At 32.8% G+C, this 16,153-nt stretch overlaps 2 protein-coding genes across 3 annotated transcripts in view; one reads left to right on the top strand and one right to left on the bottom strand.

Moving 5' to 3' along the window:
- Mhcl (Myosin heavy chain-like) overlaps positions 1–16,153 on the top strand; it is a 156,177-nt gene that overhangs the window by 24,822 nt on the left and 115,202 nt on the right. Inside the window, exon 4 of one of the 2 annotated variants that reach the window (XM_090114166.1) lies at positions 55–192. In XM_090114166.1, coding sequence (XP_089970292.1) covers positions 55–192 — 138 coding nt within the window. Of the gene's footprint in view, positions 1–54; positions 193–13,217; positions 13,317–16,153 lie in introns of those variants that run through there. The other variant, XM_090114167.1, reaches the window with a different exon arrangement.
- Positions 5,188–6,893, bottom strand: LOC149899039 (uncharacterized). Its single transcript, XM_090114169.1, has 3 exons — positions 6,631–6,893; positions 6,089–6,333; positions 5,188–5,888 (listed from the first exon to the last, which is right to left on the bottom strand). The coding sequence occupies exons 1-3, from the start codon at positions 6,791–6,793 to the stop codon at positions 5,430–5,432; spliced, it is 867 nt and encodes a 288-aa protein (XP_089970295.1). The 5' UTR covers positions 6,794–6,893; the 3' UTR covers positions 5,188–5,429.

Here is a 16,153-nt window from a genome sequence, read left to right as displayed (position 1 = left end):
TCAATGGGTTAAACAAACATTTTGAAAATTCATACATCATTCATATCAAAACAGGTGCAACCAATAGCGGAATTATGCGAGCTATCACGCAGGAGGGCGGCCGACGGTGGTGTGGAGGTCGAACTGTCTGACAGCAACGTGAGGGGAGGGACCCTCAGCAGGTCCGGCAGTCGACGGTTCACGAGCACTCAGGTTAGTAAAATTGAGATATAAATGACTTTAATAGGCGAATGAAGATAGAATTGACTAGTCTAGGAAAGGTTTGGTAAATCGACCGGCGATTTTGTGGCGTGATTTTGGCGTGGTAAATCTCGGCAGTTATTTTAACTTGTAGCATCGTTTTTTTATTTATTTTTGTGCCTATTCTGTCTCCTATCCGAAAGATCCGTCTTAATATGATAAAGTTATGTTTGAGATATTAGATTAATTAGCTTTCCATACTTCGAAAGATGCACTGTTAAGATAAACACAGTATGCACGTAATTTCAAAGGAAATGCGTATAACAGAAAATAACATTGATATTCAATTAAAAACATCTTAGTTGTAATTGCTGGATATGAAATTCACTACATAAACGCACATGCAATTATCTATATCAGTAAGTATTTAGCACAGGTGTTATAATTATTGCAATGCGATACAGTAGAATCAGAGATCTTTGTGAAGCGTGGAATTCTACTAATTAGGATATAATTTTTTATAATATTTTCCCGCGTGAAATTTTTATTTCTCTGTTTTGAGTATTTAAGCATTTATTGATGATCATGCATGATTGATCGATTACGTGAAAACTTTAAAAGAAAAGAGACGAATACAATACCTACCTATAATGCAGATTTAAGTATTCACTTTAAAATGATAAACCAACAAATGTTTCCTACAAATTTCTTTGTACAGCTGTTCATGTTTATTACCTTCTCGGGGTATTAGAATGTGACGTTGAAATCGCATGTGCGACGTAAACTGGTTTCTAAAAGCCACGATAAGCGGTATTGCATAAAAAAGTATATGATTGCGAACTTGGTCATACTGTCACACTAGTTTACAATACGCATAGCATCCGTGACCTAATTAGTTCGTAAGTAAGTACTAATCACGAAGCGGTGCAAGGCTAGTGATTAATAAACTTGGAATAACTGCATATCATATTGCATACCATATCTGACTGTATATGTAACGTCTATATAAACTATAATTTGTTATGAACTTAATAATGGTCGTTAATTACACATCATTTGCGGTTAGTGCAGATAACTTCGCGATTAATTAGGCTAATGTCAATGTTTTGTTATTATCCGGTATAATTTTGTACAGGATTTTATGTGAGTATAAACTATGAAATTGGCACTAGCGTTTGCAGTTATTTTCCTCGTGTTATTGATTTTTCAAGTGGACGCAAGGCCTCGTTCATTTTTAATATCGAAAAATTTATTAAATGCCCTATTGACGTTATGAATTTATAAAGTAGTTAATAGTGAATTATGAAATCAAAAGTACGAGTTACCATTAAATATTAATAATTATTATATCTCTTCGTTTAAATTATGTAACCTTTTTATAATCTGCGAAAATAACGTTTAATTATATTTAAATTTATGTTTATTGGTATCTTCCGTCTCCTGACTAGGCTATCCGATTCCAATGTTATCGCCTTGTTTATCTTTTTTAATTTTCTAATTTCACATTAGTTCACACTTGTTATTTATGGATAAATAATGGCTGTTTAGCACGAACCAATGCACACGAGATATTCAACAATCAACATTCGGGTCGAATAACTGTGTTTTCCGTACGCTGTGAAACTTAGTCGTAAACAAAGGTATTTGATTAGGATAATATGTATATCATATTGGGTTTTTCATACATAAATACCAGTTTGTATGTCTAGTATGGTATGGGTACGTTTTATTGATAAATTTTTAAAGACACGAAGGAATGTCGCTATTCGAATTTCGTCATATTTGTGTACTTTCTATGCCGTGATAAATATAATTTCGTTGTAATAATATATTATTAAGTAATTCCTATTGTCTACGTTAAGTAATATTCATACTAAATTTCCAATAGTTTTATTGCTACAGAACATTTATTCAATATCTAGTCGTCTAAATGTGGTTTAGGGTAGGCATTGCGGTTACACCAATGAAGGAATTAAGCAGGGGTCGAATAATTGGAAATCAAATTAAGTAATAAACCACAATTGAACTTCGCGTAGCAAAATAGAAAATCTCTGGATAGGGCTTTAAATTGAATTTATGGTTAATTAATTTTTATAAAGTTATTTCATCGCTTTTATAACCAAAATAAATTGATTTTCAATAATCGAGTTTTGAAGGAATGGTACAACTAATAAATAGAAACAGACCAAAAAAAAATACTTGTACATATATATCTATAACTAATTCGTTGGTTTTTGAGGTCGCAATGATGCTAGACAAAAAGTGACTGCCCTAATAATTTCATAACTAGCAAGATTTTACAAATATAGCTACACTTGTCATAACGCAATTATGAATATATAAAATGTGTTGCTACCCTGTCTCATCTCACTTCTTACATCTCTCAGTCTTACTAAGCGTTTATATAGCTATAATCACAGTTGTATGTATATTCCGCAAAATACGCAGGACATTTCAATGTAAGGGCCTTGTTAACGTCGACACTAGGTATTCCGCATATGCTAGCCTCCATTCAATCCAGCCACTCAGCTTGGGGTGGAAACTGGGAGACATAAGCGCCCTCATACATTACGTAGTCAGCGGCATATTGTTATAATGCACAAGCGATTTTAATCTTTACCAAATTAGGATAAAGTTTAAAGTGGAGAGCAAAAGAATGGCACTAGAATTATGGAACTGAGGTTGCTTTGAATCTTTGATATCGGAAACGTCAGGCTTTGATGCGGTTCCTTGGAGCTCTGGTTATAAGAGTCAAATAATATCCATACTATCCATACTAATATTATAAATGCGAAAGTAACTCTATCTGTCTGTTACTCAATCACGCCTAAACTACTGAACCAATTTGCATGAAATTTGGTATGGAGATATTTTGATACCCGAGAAAGGACATAGGCTACCTTTTATTGCAAAATATGTACCACGGGCGAAGCCGGGGCGGACCTCTAGTTTAATATAATCTTTTCATTTTTATTCAGTGTTCGTTAAAGTGCATATGAAAATATCGTGTATACTAAAAGAGCTTTATTTTGGTCAATTTTTTTTAACTATAGCTGCGACCTCGATTCCGAACCTTGTATTATAAAAGAGCAATATGTTTGTAAAATAAAATATTCGCTGTTAGACTGGAACTATTTCATGGCTAACACGTAAAATGTTCAATGTTCAAAATGTTTCAATCAAAGCCAAATGATTTAACTCAGGACTCAGATATCTAGGTGAGCCGGTTTAAAAATTATAAGAATTCATAATTAGTGAATCTAAAAACATAATACAGAACTTTATATTATGTGAGATTGATTTATGATATAATCGCGTACCAATATACCGATTTCTATAATGCATTCAAACTCAAGATAGCTAAGTTGCCCTATACAAGTAACTACGTAATAGTTGTATACGTAGTATATTATTATTAGTCTGTGGTAATAGGTATATTATAGGATTGGGATTTGCGTCGTATTGAAAAGCGATACCGTAAGCAATACACTGATGAGTAAAACGTAAGGTCGGTGGATGCCCTTGAAGGAAATTGCTAAAGAATCGAACGGTGCTCCCAGTCTAGACGGGCCCTGCACGTCACGAATGGGGCTTCCTCTGACCTGCGCAAAGGAATCAGAATTCATTAGCGATTTCATTTTCACACATACTAAACCCTCTGGGGTCGGCCCGTGGCAGTTATATACTTGAGTCATTTATGTTGCTTCTGTTGGAAGTAGGAACGCGTTTGCATGAGGACCTAGGTACTATAAATATATGTATGTACTTAATTATAAGTTTGATACGAAATATTTCCACAAAATAAATAAGCGAATAAGTCGACTAAAATTTCAAGAATATACATACCTAATTCTCATTTTGAGAAGTTAATTCTGTTGGCAGTATTGTAGAATTTATGTTGAAGAAGCTGGACATCTTTTTTAATACTTCATCTTACAGCCTCACATTGAAGATCCAAATCTTATGACATACCTACCTACTGAGATTGTTTTAGTTTATTGTACCCATTAAATGGGCATTTTGAACACATTATTACATTTCACCTTACAAACATAATTTACAAGAAGCAGAAACTATTAAATACAATATTGTGATAGATAAAATTTTAATTTTATTTAAAGTAAGTAGTTAAAATGAAACAATTACCTTTTGCGACAACAGACTTATTTTTATACCTCTAATGTGTTTTTGGATACAAAATAATTATTATAGTCTGTCCACTATAAGAATTGCTTTTTGACAGCTCGACGGGTGATACCAGAAGTGATGTTCAAAAGATTATCGATTGTGATACCATTTCAATTATAAATTAAAAATATTATCATAAATCGAATCAGGTACGTAAATAATAATTACAACGTAAACGTACTAATAAGATATGTAATAATAAGACCACATATCTATGCATTGTATGTTAAAACTAAACTAAACTAATATTTTATTATTTATTGGTTTCTATCTTACAATTTGGTTGTCTTTACGTTTAAATTATATAACATAATAGAAGAGTTTTTCTGTATCGGATATATTTTACAGTGTATTTCTATCGATTATTATAATCTATCGACCCATCATTGAATAATTCTGTGTCTAAGACATCACTAAGTGGGCGGGACCTGTCCATGAAGAACGATAATTATTTGTATGACATTTTAACATAGACAATACAATCCTTCATAGGCGTGAAGCTGTCAAAAAGCAAATAATATAATGGACAGAGTATAGGTAAACATATTCTGATGTACTGTTCATCATCATAGCTGAGTAGATTGTTCATATGATCTAAATCAATATGAAATCTTCATACAATAAAGTCTCTAGGGTTTACCTTGAAAATGGGATTATATATTATGTATGCTTTGCTTTGTTATGTATAGTCAATAATTTTATAGTTATTAAAAATTTATGATCGGAATACAACGAAGAGAGACAGAAATTCCTATAGTGATGCTATAAATAATGTGAAACATATGTAAGTTCTCATAAAACTGCGATAAGTAATACAAATTAAACTTTAAAATATCATTTAATGATAACAAAATTTTTTTATAATCTCTTAAATAATTTGATACAACCCATTCTATCATATCCAACAAATTTTTTACATTTGGAAGAACATAGTGGCTTCTTTTTGTCATAAAATTAATCAATTTAAATATATAAATAACAATATGCGTTTAAAAGGCCGATTCTTCAATATTATATGTTACTCTAGCTATACATAATGTATTAACATTTGTATAAAATAATCAATTATTCTGCGATTGCTTATCAAAACTTTGCATTTCATATTTAGCGATTACATTACAAACTTCCATTTTCACCTTAGGTATTAAATTAGGTTGTAATTTTTTAACACTAGCTGCCATACTTCTGAAGAAAACGTCTATTTCATTTGTATTTTCTTTGAGTATTTTTTCTATAAGTTTATCTATAACTTGCGATCTTTGTTCCGGCGTTTTTGGTTCTTCAACATATTTCACTATTCTAGGTTCATTTAATAATATAGGTTTAGGTAATATTTTAATAGGTGTGGTGTTCCTAGGCATCGGTAAAGACTTCTTTCTTCCTGCATTTTTTCTTCCTATTTTCTTTGGAGGTTCCAAGTTCTCCTCTAGCAGTATTTGTGACAATTTTTCATTTTTCGGCATGATTTTTAAGATTTGCTTATTCTCTGTTTCTTCCTTTGGTCCATCAACTATTGTGATCTGAAATAGCAATTAGATACTATTGAGAAATAACATTTACCTCTGAAAATGAGCTCATATTTATATGTAAAATAAAATATCATACAAATATCTTATAAATAATTAAAATTTAAATAATTAAGTGCATTTATCCAATCTTTTATCCAACAAAAATGTGTCTAAATTCACAATGTGGGCAATAAAATAATATGTCAACATACCTCATAATATTCCTGGTTATCAGTAATGACCTGTTGTTCAGTGAACATCACATTATCATTGAACTTATCGTTCGTTTCATCGTCTTCTAGCGATTCATCATTAACATCGACACCATCAACTGATACCCCGTCAAGGAATTGCAGCTTCTCAAAAATACTCGCTTTTGTCTTGTGCACAGTACCAACACGTTTGCTCCTCATGTACCCATCACGGAGGCCTCGCCAACGCTTTTTGCACTCCTCCACTGGAATGTACGAAAATAGATTATTGTCACTGGTTAAAATGCAAGAAAAATATTGTTAAAATTCATTCACATCGTCTTATCTTTACGTAATGCAAAAAGATTCATATTTAAATATAACTCATTAACAAGTTCATTATCTTAATAAGAAAAGAAAGTTTAATACAATCTAAAACTACCATAAAAATAAAGCTATCCAGCTGATCTGACTTAAACGTAAACAATAAATATGAGAATTTTTCATCTAACTGTGCAGTTGCGGTACGCAGCACAACATAAACCAATCGGTTATGACCTTACCTGGTTTCAATAATGCTTGAGCTATTTCCTGCCAAGTTGATGCACGGGCCAAAATGTTTTTTCTGGAAGGGTCAAGGAGATTGTAGAGAATCGCATGAGGCTGCACTAATTCAACAAGCGCTTCGTCTTCTTCAGAAGTCCATCCTACGGCGTTTAATGGCATTTCGTGGATAAATAAAATATGCTTTCGTTTGCGTTGCGTCGTCAAAACAAAATGTCTGCCACCTATCACGGGCGAAATTCGTCGCGCTGCGCAGCACGACGTCACGACCGCAATCTTTACATTCACAATACTGGTTCCTCATTGGCCAGTAATAAATACACGTATCGTTTTATTCCGCATTGTAGGTATATTTGTTTTAGCGCCATCTACAAATTACTTGTAGCATTCTGTTTCATTTTCTACTCCCCAATAGAGGTCGCTAGCACAACTTATAAAACTTGTCACATTGCCGCTAGATGGCGTTAAATCTAATGAATTAGGCTATAATTTATGCGACTGCGTTTATTTGTCTTTTTTTCACGTCGCAAATCGCTCCATTGCGACGCAATATTAAAAAAAGCAAATAAACAAACACTCTTTCGCATTTACAATATTAGTAAGGATTATCAATTCAGCAACAAATATAAAATGGAAGGTTCCGATAAACTTAAAAAAATAGTTTGTTTTTATTAATTGCTGCTTAAATATTGAGATCACTGCTTTTAGCAACTAGTACATATGTGTTTAAGCGTCGTAAAATCTCACGGTATATGCTGTAAATTTTTTTTATCAGACTTTTATATCCAGTACCTACTCGAACTTTGTGATACTATCTCAAAGCTTGGGAACGTTATCACTTATCAGTGCGATGTGATAGTAAAGGCTTATGTTTTAAAATTTCAGCCTAGAAAGTTTGTTTGGCGAAGGCCCTAAAAGATAAGATAAGCTTTCTTTTTAAACCTGATTTATGGATGTATCTATATTCAAATATAATTATGTACCTATGTACTTAAAAAATAATTTCAAACTCTTAAAAGTATGTAGAACTTGTCACAAAATAGGTACTTACCTTGAGAAACTCAGTAAGCAATTGAACATTACGTATTAAAATATTAATTTAATATACCTATTTATATTTTTTATTGTAATTAAAATTTAAATGGAGATTTTCTTATAAGTTTTACTAGTGGTATTTACTGGAATAGGATACTCGTATAAAACCCAACACAGGGAATTTTGCAATAGCCCTTCATTCCCTGGTAAATGAAGAGCTTTCGAGTGATTTTTTTTTATAAAATTTTAACCGAAGGCACAACTTAATAGGAACGTGATAATTAATATAAGTTTTTCTTAGCTTTTACTTATGTAGAAGTTATATTTTATATTATACTTAATCAAGGATTTTTTTAAACATTTTCACCATCTGGTGCAGCTCGGTGTTGTGGAATATTTGTTAGTTGAGCAAAGAAATTCCATCTCTGCCTAATGAGCTTATCTAATGAGCTTACCGCCCGCGGGCCGCGGCTTCGCCCGCTTTGTCTAAAACCTAATAAATTATATACTAAAACCTTCTTGAATCACTCTAACTATTGAAAAAAACCGCATCAAAATCCGTTGCGTAGTTTTAAAGATTTAAGCATACAAAGCATATACAAAGGGACATAGGGACAGAGAAAGCGACTTTGTTTTTGTTTTATACTATGTATAGTAGAGTGCCGTAAGGCATAAAAATGGTCAAACCTCGGAACCCAGGGCCAGTCAATGAATCTGTATATCAAGTATGAGACTGCATTATTAGAACCTCAAATAAAAAAGTTAAAAAAAAAAAATTGACCGATCTCGATTTACAACAATTTTTAACAACAATTTACTGAAAAATAAAGGCGGAAGGGGGAAAAAGTGTTTATAGTGAAAAATTTAATTTTATTTGTAATAAATTATATGTGCAGAGTAACTTCAATGTTAATTTATTAGATTATCGTAAAAAATAAGTTACAAAAAAAATTTATCATTAACTATACACATTGTTACATCATTGTACATTATTGTCGTCGTCGTCGATCTCGTTGATATAGATTGTAGGTGAAGGATTAGTGCAGCTGTCACCATTGCATTCTAAGCAAGCTGCAGTGCAATTTAATCTACTTTTCCTGCACCCACAAGATGCTCCACATCCTGTTTTGCATGAGCTTGGTGCTTCTTTTTCACAAAAGAAGCACCTAGTTTTCCAATCAAAATCAATTGAAGTAGCTGTTCGAAGCTTTTTTTTAGGTGGAGAGCATGCAGATGTGGTGTTCTTTTTTTTTAATTAAGAATTAATGCATCCTTTATTAATATATTTTTGTCTGCATACCGAATGCACGTAGACAAAGTCGCGAGTATTTATATACTGAGAAAGTCCATCCCCTCTTTCCGCAGATGCAGCTTTTAATGATGATATGCCTCTAGTGACTTTTATAATATCTCCTAGTTCAGAGCTTAATTCAGAACTAGATCCGATTTTATCACAAATGAGGCTTCATCATTGCTTGTACATCAATACTGGATGGTTCACCCATTGCGACACGTGGCTGCAATAACAAATATTAGTAATATTAATAACTAACTTTTACATAATTAATGATTTATATTATTAAATTCTACTATTATATTCTAACTTTTAACATCGATTTATTACAAAATATTTATAACTGTTTTCAAAAGCATTTAATATAAATGAAAAACAAATACTTACAATTTATGCCACTATTTTCAAAGTTTTTAAAACTCAGTAATGTTCAGTAATTAACTTTTATCACACTCACTGCACAATAATATAAACATTAATTTTTAATAAACAAAAATCTGAAATAAATATTTTTCGGAACGAAAACAACAGCTACGTAGTCTAGCAAGTTACAACGTGTACTATCCTGTGAGGGCCCGCCATGAACAATACCGAACAGCTGCTGTTATCCCCTCTATTCTCCAACCCGACCTTCATCGGTATATCTGCAGTCCCTAAAGATCCAAGATCAAGTTTTCAAGTTTGTAATAGTTGTTCTTTTTAAAATATGACTTTTGACTAATATAAATCAATGAAAACTCCAAAAAATTAATAATTGTTTATAATAATTTTTAAAAAATTGAGAGCGCGAAAAAAATTTTTTTTAACATTTTTCTATATACTATTAAAAACATATTTTCAAGGTTTATATAAAGATTCATTGACTGGCCCTGGATTCCGAGGTATAAACCTTACGGCGCTCCACTAGTAGTGATAGTGATAATAAATCATTTCACTTTCAGTTTCATAAATAATTAATTGATCGACTTGCTCTTATCCGATATATTTATTAAGTATAAACCACGAACAAACGTTTGTTATTAACAAAATACTTTACATTACTCTCGAGTCTTGACTAATGAGAACAAGCTATGCACCGGTTTAACCCTAGATTACTAACCTTCGTCGATTCGACGACGCGTCACCATAAAAATTGCTATAACTTTTACGCGCGCGACCGTATGGTTTTCTAACTTCAGCTAATCTCAGCCGACCTGTTGCGCTTGCGATGGACGGTAGTGCTTTGTGCGTGGAAGGTCCACACGCGCTGTTCCAGCAACCATGACTCGTCACATCGACGAAGGTTAGTATTAACGTAACTTTTCGTACTATTTAGTTAAGTTAAAATTACGTTATTTTATCATTTATAATGGTGCCGATTATTTTATTTTTTAGATACGATTCATATGTTAGTATTAGAAGTCAAAAGCGATGAGGATTCATCTCGGAGAGAGTCTGAAGACCACATTGAGGCTGATGAGGCATGAAACGTAGGGTGATGATGAAGTTTCTACTGTAAATAAAGAAAAATTTTCAGATCAAGATAATGAGACATCTCCCCACGTTCCATTGAAGACGAAACACTTCTAGTACCAAGCAACCACTTCAGCTGACCCTAGCGATTTGATTATAAGACCATCGCGTACCAATCTTCTTGGGAAAGATAAACACATATGGTCACCACAACAGACAAGGTCACAAAGCAGAAGACCTTCAAGGAACATAGATACATAGCACGTGGGCCTGTACGCTTTTTTCAAGATATTTTAGATCCTCTTCAATGTTTTTCAGGTATAATTACTGATGACATTACTGATACTCTGCGGGACTCAATCACATAAATTTTAAACATGCCAGGAAGAAGTAATGTGAATGTTATAAATGAGACTGAGCAAAGTAATGCTGCTAATGTTCCTCCACAGCAAAATAAAAGAAACATATATGCTATATGTCCCTCCGTAAAGCAAATCTAGACTGAAAATAGGTGCACTAAGTGCAAAAAATCGTTGTGTGGGGAACACAAACTTTATGTGTGTCACAAATGTTTTAGATCCTAAGCTATTATCAAAATTATATTTTTAATTAATTTTTCAGTTATTATTTTTGTAATTAATAGTTTATTTCGAGCAATTTAGTGGGATATGTTATATGTACGAATTTTTCAAAAATTTTAAGAATGTTCATAAAGCGATTAATCTATGATCTCATTTTGATGACTGTTTGAATTAAAAATATGTTAAAATAAGTATTTTAATATTTTTATATGTAGATTAATACATTGTCCTTAAAATAAAAACATAACTACAAATATATTATTTTAATTAAACCCCTAAATCCCCTCCAATAAACAGCGTAGTCGAAACGACGAAGGTTAGTATTAAACGTCGAAAAATAAGGTTAGTGTTCTAGGGTTAACCTTTGAAGATAAAATGCCCTGCATTATATTATTCCGCTTTTGATGTTATTCTGGTATGCCACGGGCGCTTTGTTATTGATATTTATGTGTTACCGAATATATTTTACGTAATAGTTTTAATGCTACGTTTTTCAAAGAGGATTTCCTGATTTACACATGTTTTTGTTTCGTAACAATCCTGTAATGAGGTCTAGTAGAAAATATTAATGTTATGTGCAGATTCAAATGCATGAAACTGCACACATTAGTGGGAATTTTATAGAGACCTTATAATCTGTCAATTTATAATCAACGAAGCTTAATACTAATTTTGATTAAAATTAATATAAATACTATTACAATAATATCTGTTGTTACTTATTATTTCCTTGGCTGATTCGCGGAATAAAGAATAGTACCTATAATAGTATATACGATTACTATAAACCACCATTATATTATTTTTGTTCCCCACTATCCCCTCACCAAATCTTTCGTACAGGACAGTTCCTGTTTTCATTTTCTTTTCGATGCCCTCAAATATGTAGCTATGCTATTACGTTAAAAGTTTTCATATGAAATTGTAACATGATACACAGTGTTCCAGCAAATCGTGGAGTCGTAAAAACGAGGGTGCTACTCAATGGTGTGTGTAAATGCGTAACCATTCGTATAATTGGCTTCCTGTCTTCTTCCTTGTCCATTTTTAATGTACCTATTACAAATTGCATAACCCTTCGTTTCTGGGTTCCGTTGTTAATGTACAATATCAATTGTCCAAGCTGCCCCATCCAAATAATGAAATAAAGATGGGTGAAATTGTTGATGCTCCTGTTAATAGATATTAAATGGTGATGTCATTGTATTGTCTACCGTTCAGCCCAAGTTCAGCCAGTCTCGAGTGTACGATTGACATCTTCCAATTGTTTTATTGAGCTGTCTTCTTTGCACTTTATATGAACAGCTGTTGCTTAGTCATGGGTTAGGTTTAACCTTTCGTATATAATTGAATTGTCCATAAAGAGCTTCTGAATTCGTTTTTTAGAATGCGCATTATGCGCAAACAAACGTACGTCTTTCTGTTTGTGCGTAGTTTGGAAGTGACTAGCTTTGCCCTGCATTTCCAGACAGACACAGTTGACAGACACATGTAAATATGTATAGCCCATGCCTTGCTGTTGATATAACTTTTTATATTGAGTAGGTATATATGCACTTTATAAATTTACGCATGGCCAATATACAATCAATTCTTTTCTGTCTACAAGATTTGTTTGAAAACATTACAAGAATGTTTATATCAATAAAATAAACCTTACTGAATAGAGTTTACAAATGTTCTTTAGAAAAAATAGTTTTATTTTGGTAAGAATGGAAGTAGTCGTACTTCGTTACCCTAAGCTGATGATACCGTAACCTTTGTAAGGTTTTATAGCAATTATTTCTGACCTAGCCATAGTTAGCTAATTAATGGGCTGCCAATTGTGTATAAAAAGTCACATTTTCTGGGTTCCTAACAACGTTTACCATGTGGTATGTAGGTACGCCAAAAAGGTGTATTTTTTCCCTTCTTAATTTCAAAGAAATACTAATTTAATAATACTTTTTATAACGCCAATTATAAGCGAATGAAAAATTATGTTTCGCCGCTCATTTTTTTATTATAACGGAATTATGATAGCCCGATCATTTAGTAATTGAAAGACATGTTATGCCAAGCTAGACATAATAAACGCACTTTTTAATTGTCAAGGCTGTGAAAAATATATGCGTAAGGAAGCCTATGATATTACAATATCTCCACGCAATATTGTCACAGTGATTAGAAAAGGCCGCACACCTTCAAACTTATTGCTCGTAAACACTCTGTCGATGCTAAACAGTTGAAAACCGCGCCGCGCCCTAACCGCACGCGCACACTCGCGAGTCGATATCGAATAAAAAAACATCGATAAAAAATATCGATATTAGAATCGATACATGTGAGTGCTAGTGAAGTTTAGTGAGTTGCAAGCGTGGTTTAATTATTCGGTGTAGATCGGCGATTAGAGTCCGTCAAGTTTGACAGCTTTTGGTAGCTGGGCTTTTGGGCCAGAAAGTACCTCATTGATATTATATTACTAGCAATCCGCCTGCGGCTTCGCCCGCGTTTTCAAAAAAAAACCCGCATAGTTCCCGTTCCCGTGGGATTTCCGGGATAAAACCTAGTCTATGTCACTCAGAAATGATGTAGCTTTCCAACAGTGAAAGAATTTTTCAAATCTGCTAAGTAGTTTCGGAGCCTATTCAATTCATACAAACAAACAAACAAAAAATCAAACCTTTCCTCTTTATAATATTTGTATAGATGTATAGATGTATAGATAGGTGGTAGGGTGATAGTAGCAACATTCCGATTGTAATTTTTTTTCTAGTTTTTATGGTATTTTAAAATATATCTTACATGAGCGATAAATAGTTGCTAGCTTGTCAAATTTGTTAGGTAATATGATAGGTTATTATCTGATCCTAGAACTTGATCTTTGAGTTTACATTATAATCAATCACATCGTAAAAAAATCTATTTTATATTTTTAAAATTCTAGAATTATGGGAAAAATGAAGAACAAGTTTTTGAATTGTGTTGTTTATCATATTAAGTATTTTTATTTTTTATTGCCTATTATAATGTTTAAGACTGACGCAAAGAAATGGAAAAACCTAAATTATGTGCAGATCACATAACATAAACAAAGTTGTATAGTGTATGTTGTTATCAATTGTTAATTTTATATAATCTAAACATTGTGCTTTCATTGATAACAATTAATTATGGGGCTAGGTTTGATATCACGTTCCCAGAAATTATTATCTTCAACCAACTTGAAATCATTTTAATATCGAATAAGATTTTAATGAGAAAATATCCACATAGTTAAGTACGTATCGCAATATTTAAAAAAGTTAAAGACGTATATAACCCAAATGAACCCGATACGGTCACAAATAGCACAAAGCCCTCAGCTTCCGTATGAAAACCTTACGAACATTAAAAATTCGCACACCCATGTAAACGAGACAATGGCGAAGCATTTGTGTCACGAACACTTAAAATCAATAGCATTAGTGCACTGGAATCCAGTCCAGGAATCTCCATTCCATAATTGTGCATCTATAAAAGGGATTGGAATTAACCGATGCCCCGGCGAACTATTTTCGTAACCGCGCCGAGATTGACTGAGGAAGCCAAAGGGAACGCATACAAATGCCCTCTGAATAATACATTTTTATGTAGGCATTTACATATTATCCCAGTTTTGAAAGGGTTGCGGTAATCCGGTAGGACACGCTTTCTTAAGGTTGAGGATGTGAAACGAACTATGTAATCCTATTTGTGTGGATGGATGGATGGATGTTTGTTACCCTTTCACGCAAACACTACTCAATCGATTACGATTAAATTTGGTATGTAGGTAGCAGAAGACCCAGAATAAACATAGGCTACTTTTTATCCCGGCAATTCCACAGGAACGCAAACTATGTGGGTTTTTCTTTGAAAAAACGCGGACGAAGCCGCTGGCGTGAATCTAGTCATGCAAAAATTAACCTTAATTCTTTAACTCCTAATGACAATGTAATTTGCGGTTCGCAAATACAATTACGCTCGATATAAAGCAGTTTTTAATTATGCAAACAAATAAATAAGTGATTAATTATTATTAATGTCTTCCATTTGATGTATGTTGCAATTCTCAAAGGTCGTTTGCTAAAGCTTATTGATGTTTAATGATTTCCAATATGTTTTATTAAACAGTCGTTATACCTATTGCGGCACTAAAACGAGTAAATAGCAAGCTACTTAGATAAGGTTTTTTAGGTCTGTTTACTTAAATTTCACTGAACTCAAAAGCAACCTACGCTTAACTATCGCATGTTTAATTATAACTGAGGTGTCCTCTACTTTGCTTGGACATTACATCATACAGTAATGTTCAGGTTTAATGCACTTTGTCGTCTTATAATTCTTGGTGTTTTAATAATAATTAAACAGATTGAATATATTGTGTGTGATTAGTGTTATATGAGTGTTAATATTTATAAAATGTTCTTAAAACAAAGTTTTTGATCGGTAATTTTCTTCAGTTTATAATATTTTAATCGCTATTGTTCACAAACTTCAATTCTGATTTTCAATAATTTCTACCAGAGAATAAACTCTGGAACGTCCAGTTTCACGCTATATCCTCTTCCCAGTGGAGTGGATGCTTATGGGCGGCGTGTTTCGCTTAACACCAGGCGACGCGCCTGCTCGTTTGCTATCCTATAGCATAAAAAAAAATCTAATAAGTAAAGACTGTTGAATCAACTAGTTCAATAAAATAAAGGTGCAGAATAAAATTCATTCGCAAATCAGTATTCATTCGATCACATTAAGCATAATATTAATATGTAGCCGTGAACCACATGATGTGTCAGAGTTTAAAAACAAGAGTGGGCAGTGCGGGGGCGCATTGTTTTCACTTTCTGCTGATATCTAAATAATATTTTGATATTTCACGTCGATAATGTAAGCAAAAGAAATCACTTTCCATCGCGCATCGTTGATTCAAACTAAATATTTACGTAGCTTGATTGAACGCCCTTTGTTTTCATAGTTCTTATTAACATAAGTGTTAACTCTGTTTATTCTTCTTAGTGAATGCGGATTTTGTGAGTTTTATCTTAGCTTCAGAATCTTATAAGGCTAATGCATTTTCCTTATTTCATACCGTGCTTGCATAAATAATGACCTAGTCCTAGTGCATTATTGCTTTAAGTTTAATATTAGCTGAAGATTTTC

Source organism: Colias eurytheme, chromosome 21 (genome assembly GCF_061535395.1).
Source record: "Colias eurytheme isolate Ceu_HAF_F1 chromosome 21, ilColEury1 Martin Lab GWU primary, whole genome shotgun sequence".
NCBI classification, from domain to species: domain Eukaryota; kingdom Metazoa; phylum Arthropoda; class Insecta; order Lepidoptera; family Pieridae; genus Colias; species Colias eurytheme.
This window is presented reverse-complemented; position numbering and strand designations above follow the sequence as displayed.

What these genes read in the sequence shown, in the direction of transcription:
- LOC149899039 (XM_090114169.1), bottom strand. Translation starts at nt 6,793, where the DNA reads ATGCCATTAAACGCCGTAGGATGGACTTCTGAAGAAGACGAAGCGCTT. An exon ending in TCAAGCATTATTGAAACCAG is followed by an intron (nt 6,334 to 6,630) that starts GTAAGGTCATAA and finishes CGTACATTCCAG; the next exon opens with TGGAGGAGTGCAAAAAGCGT. An exon ending in ATAACCAGGAATATTATGAG is followed by an intron (nt 5,889 to 6,088) that starts GTATGTTGACAT and finishes TTGCTATTTCAG; the next exon opens with ATCACAATAGTTGATGGACC.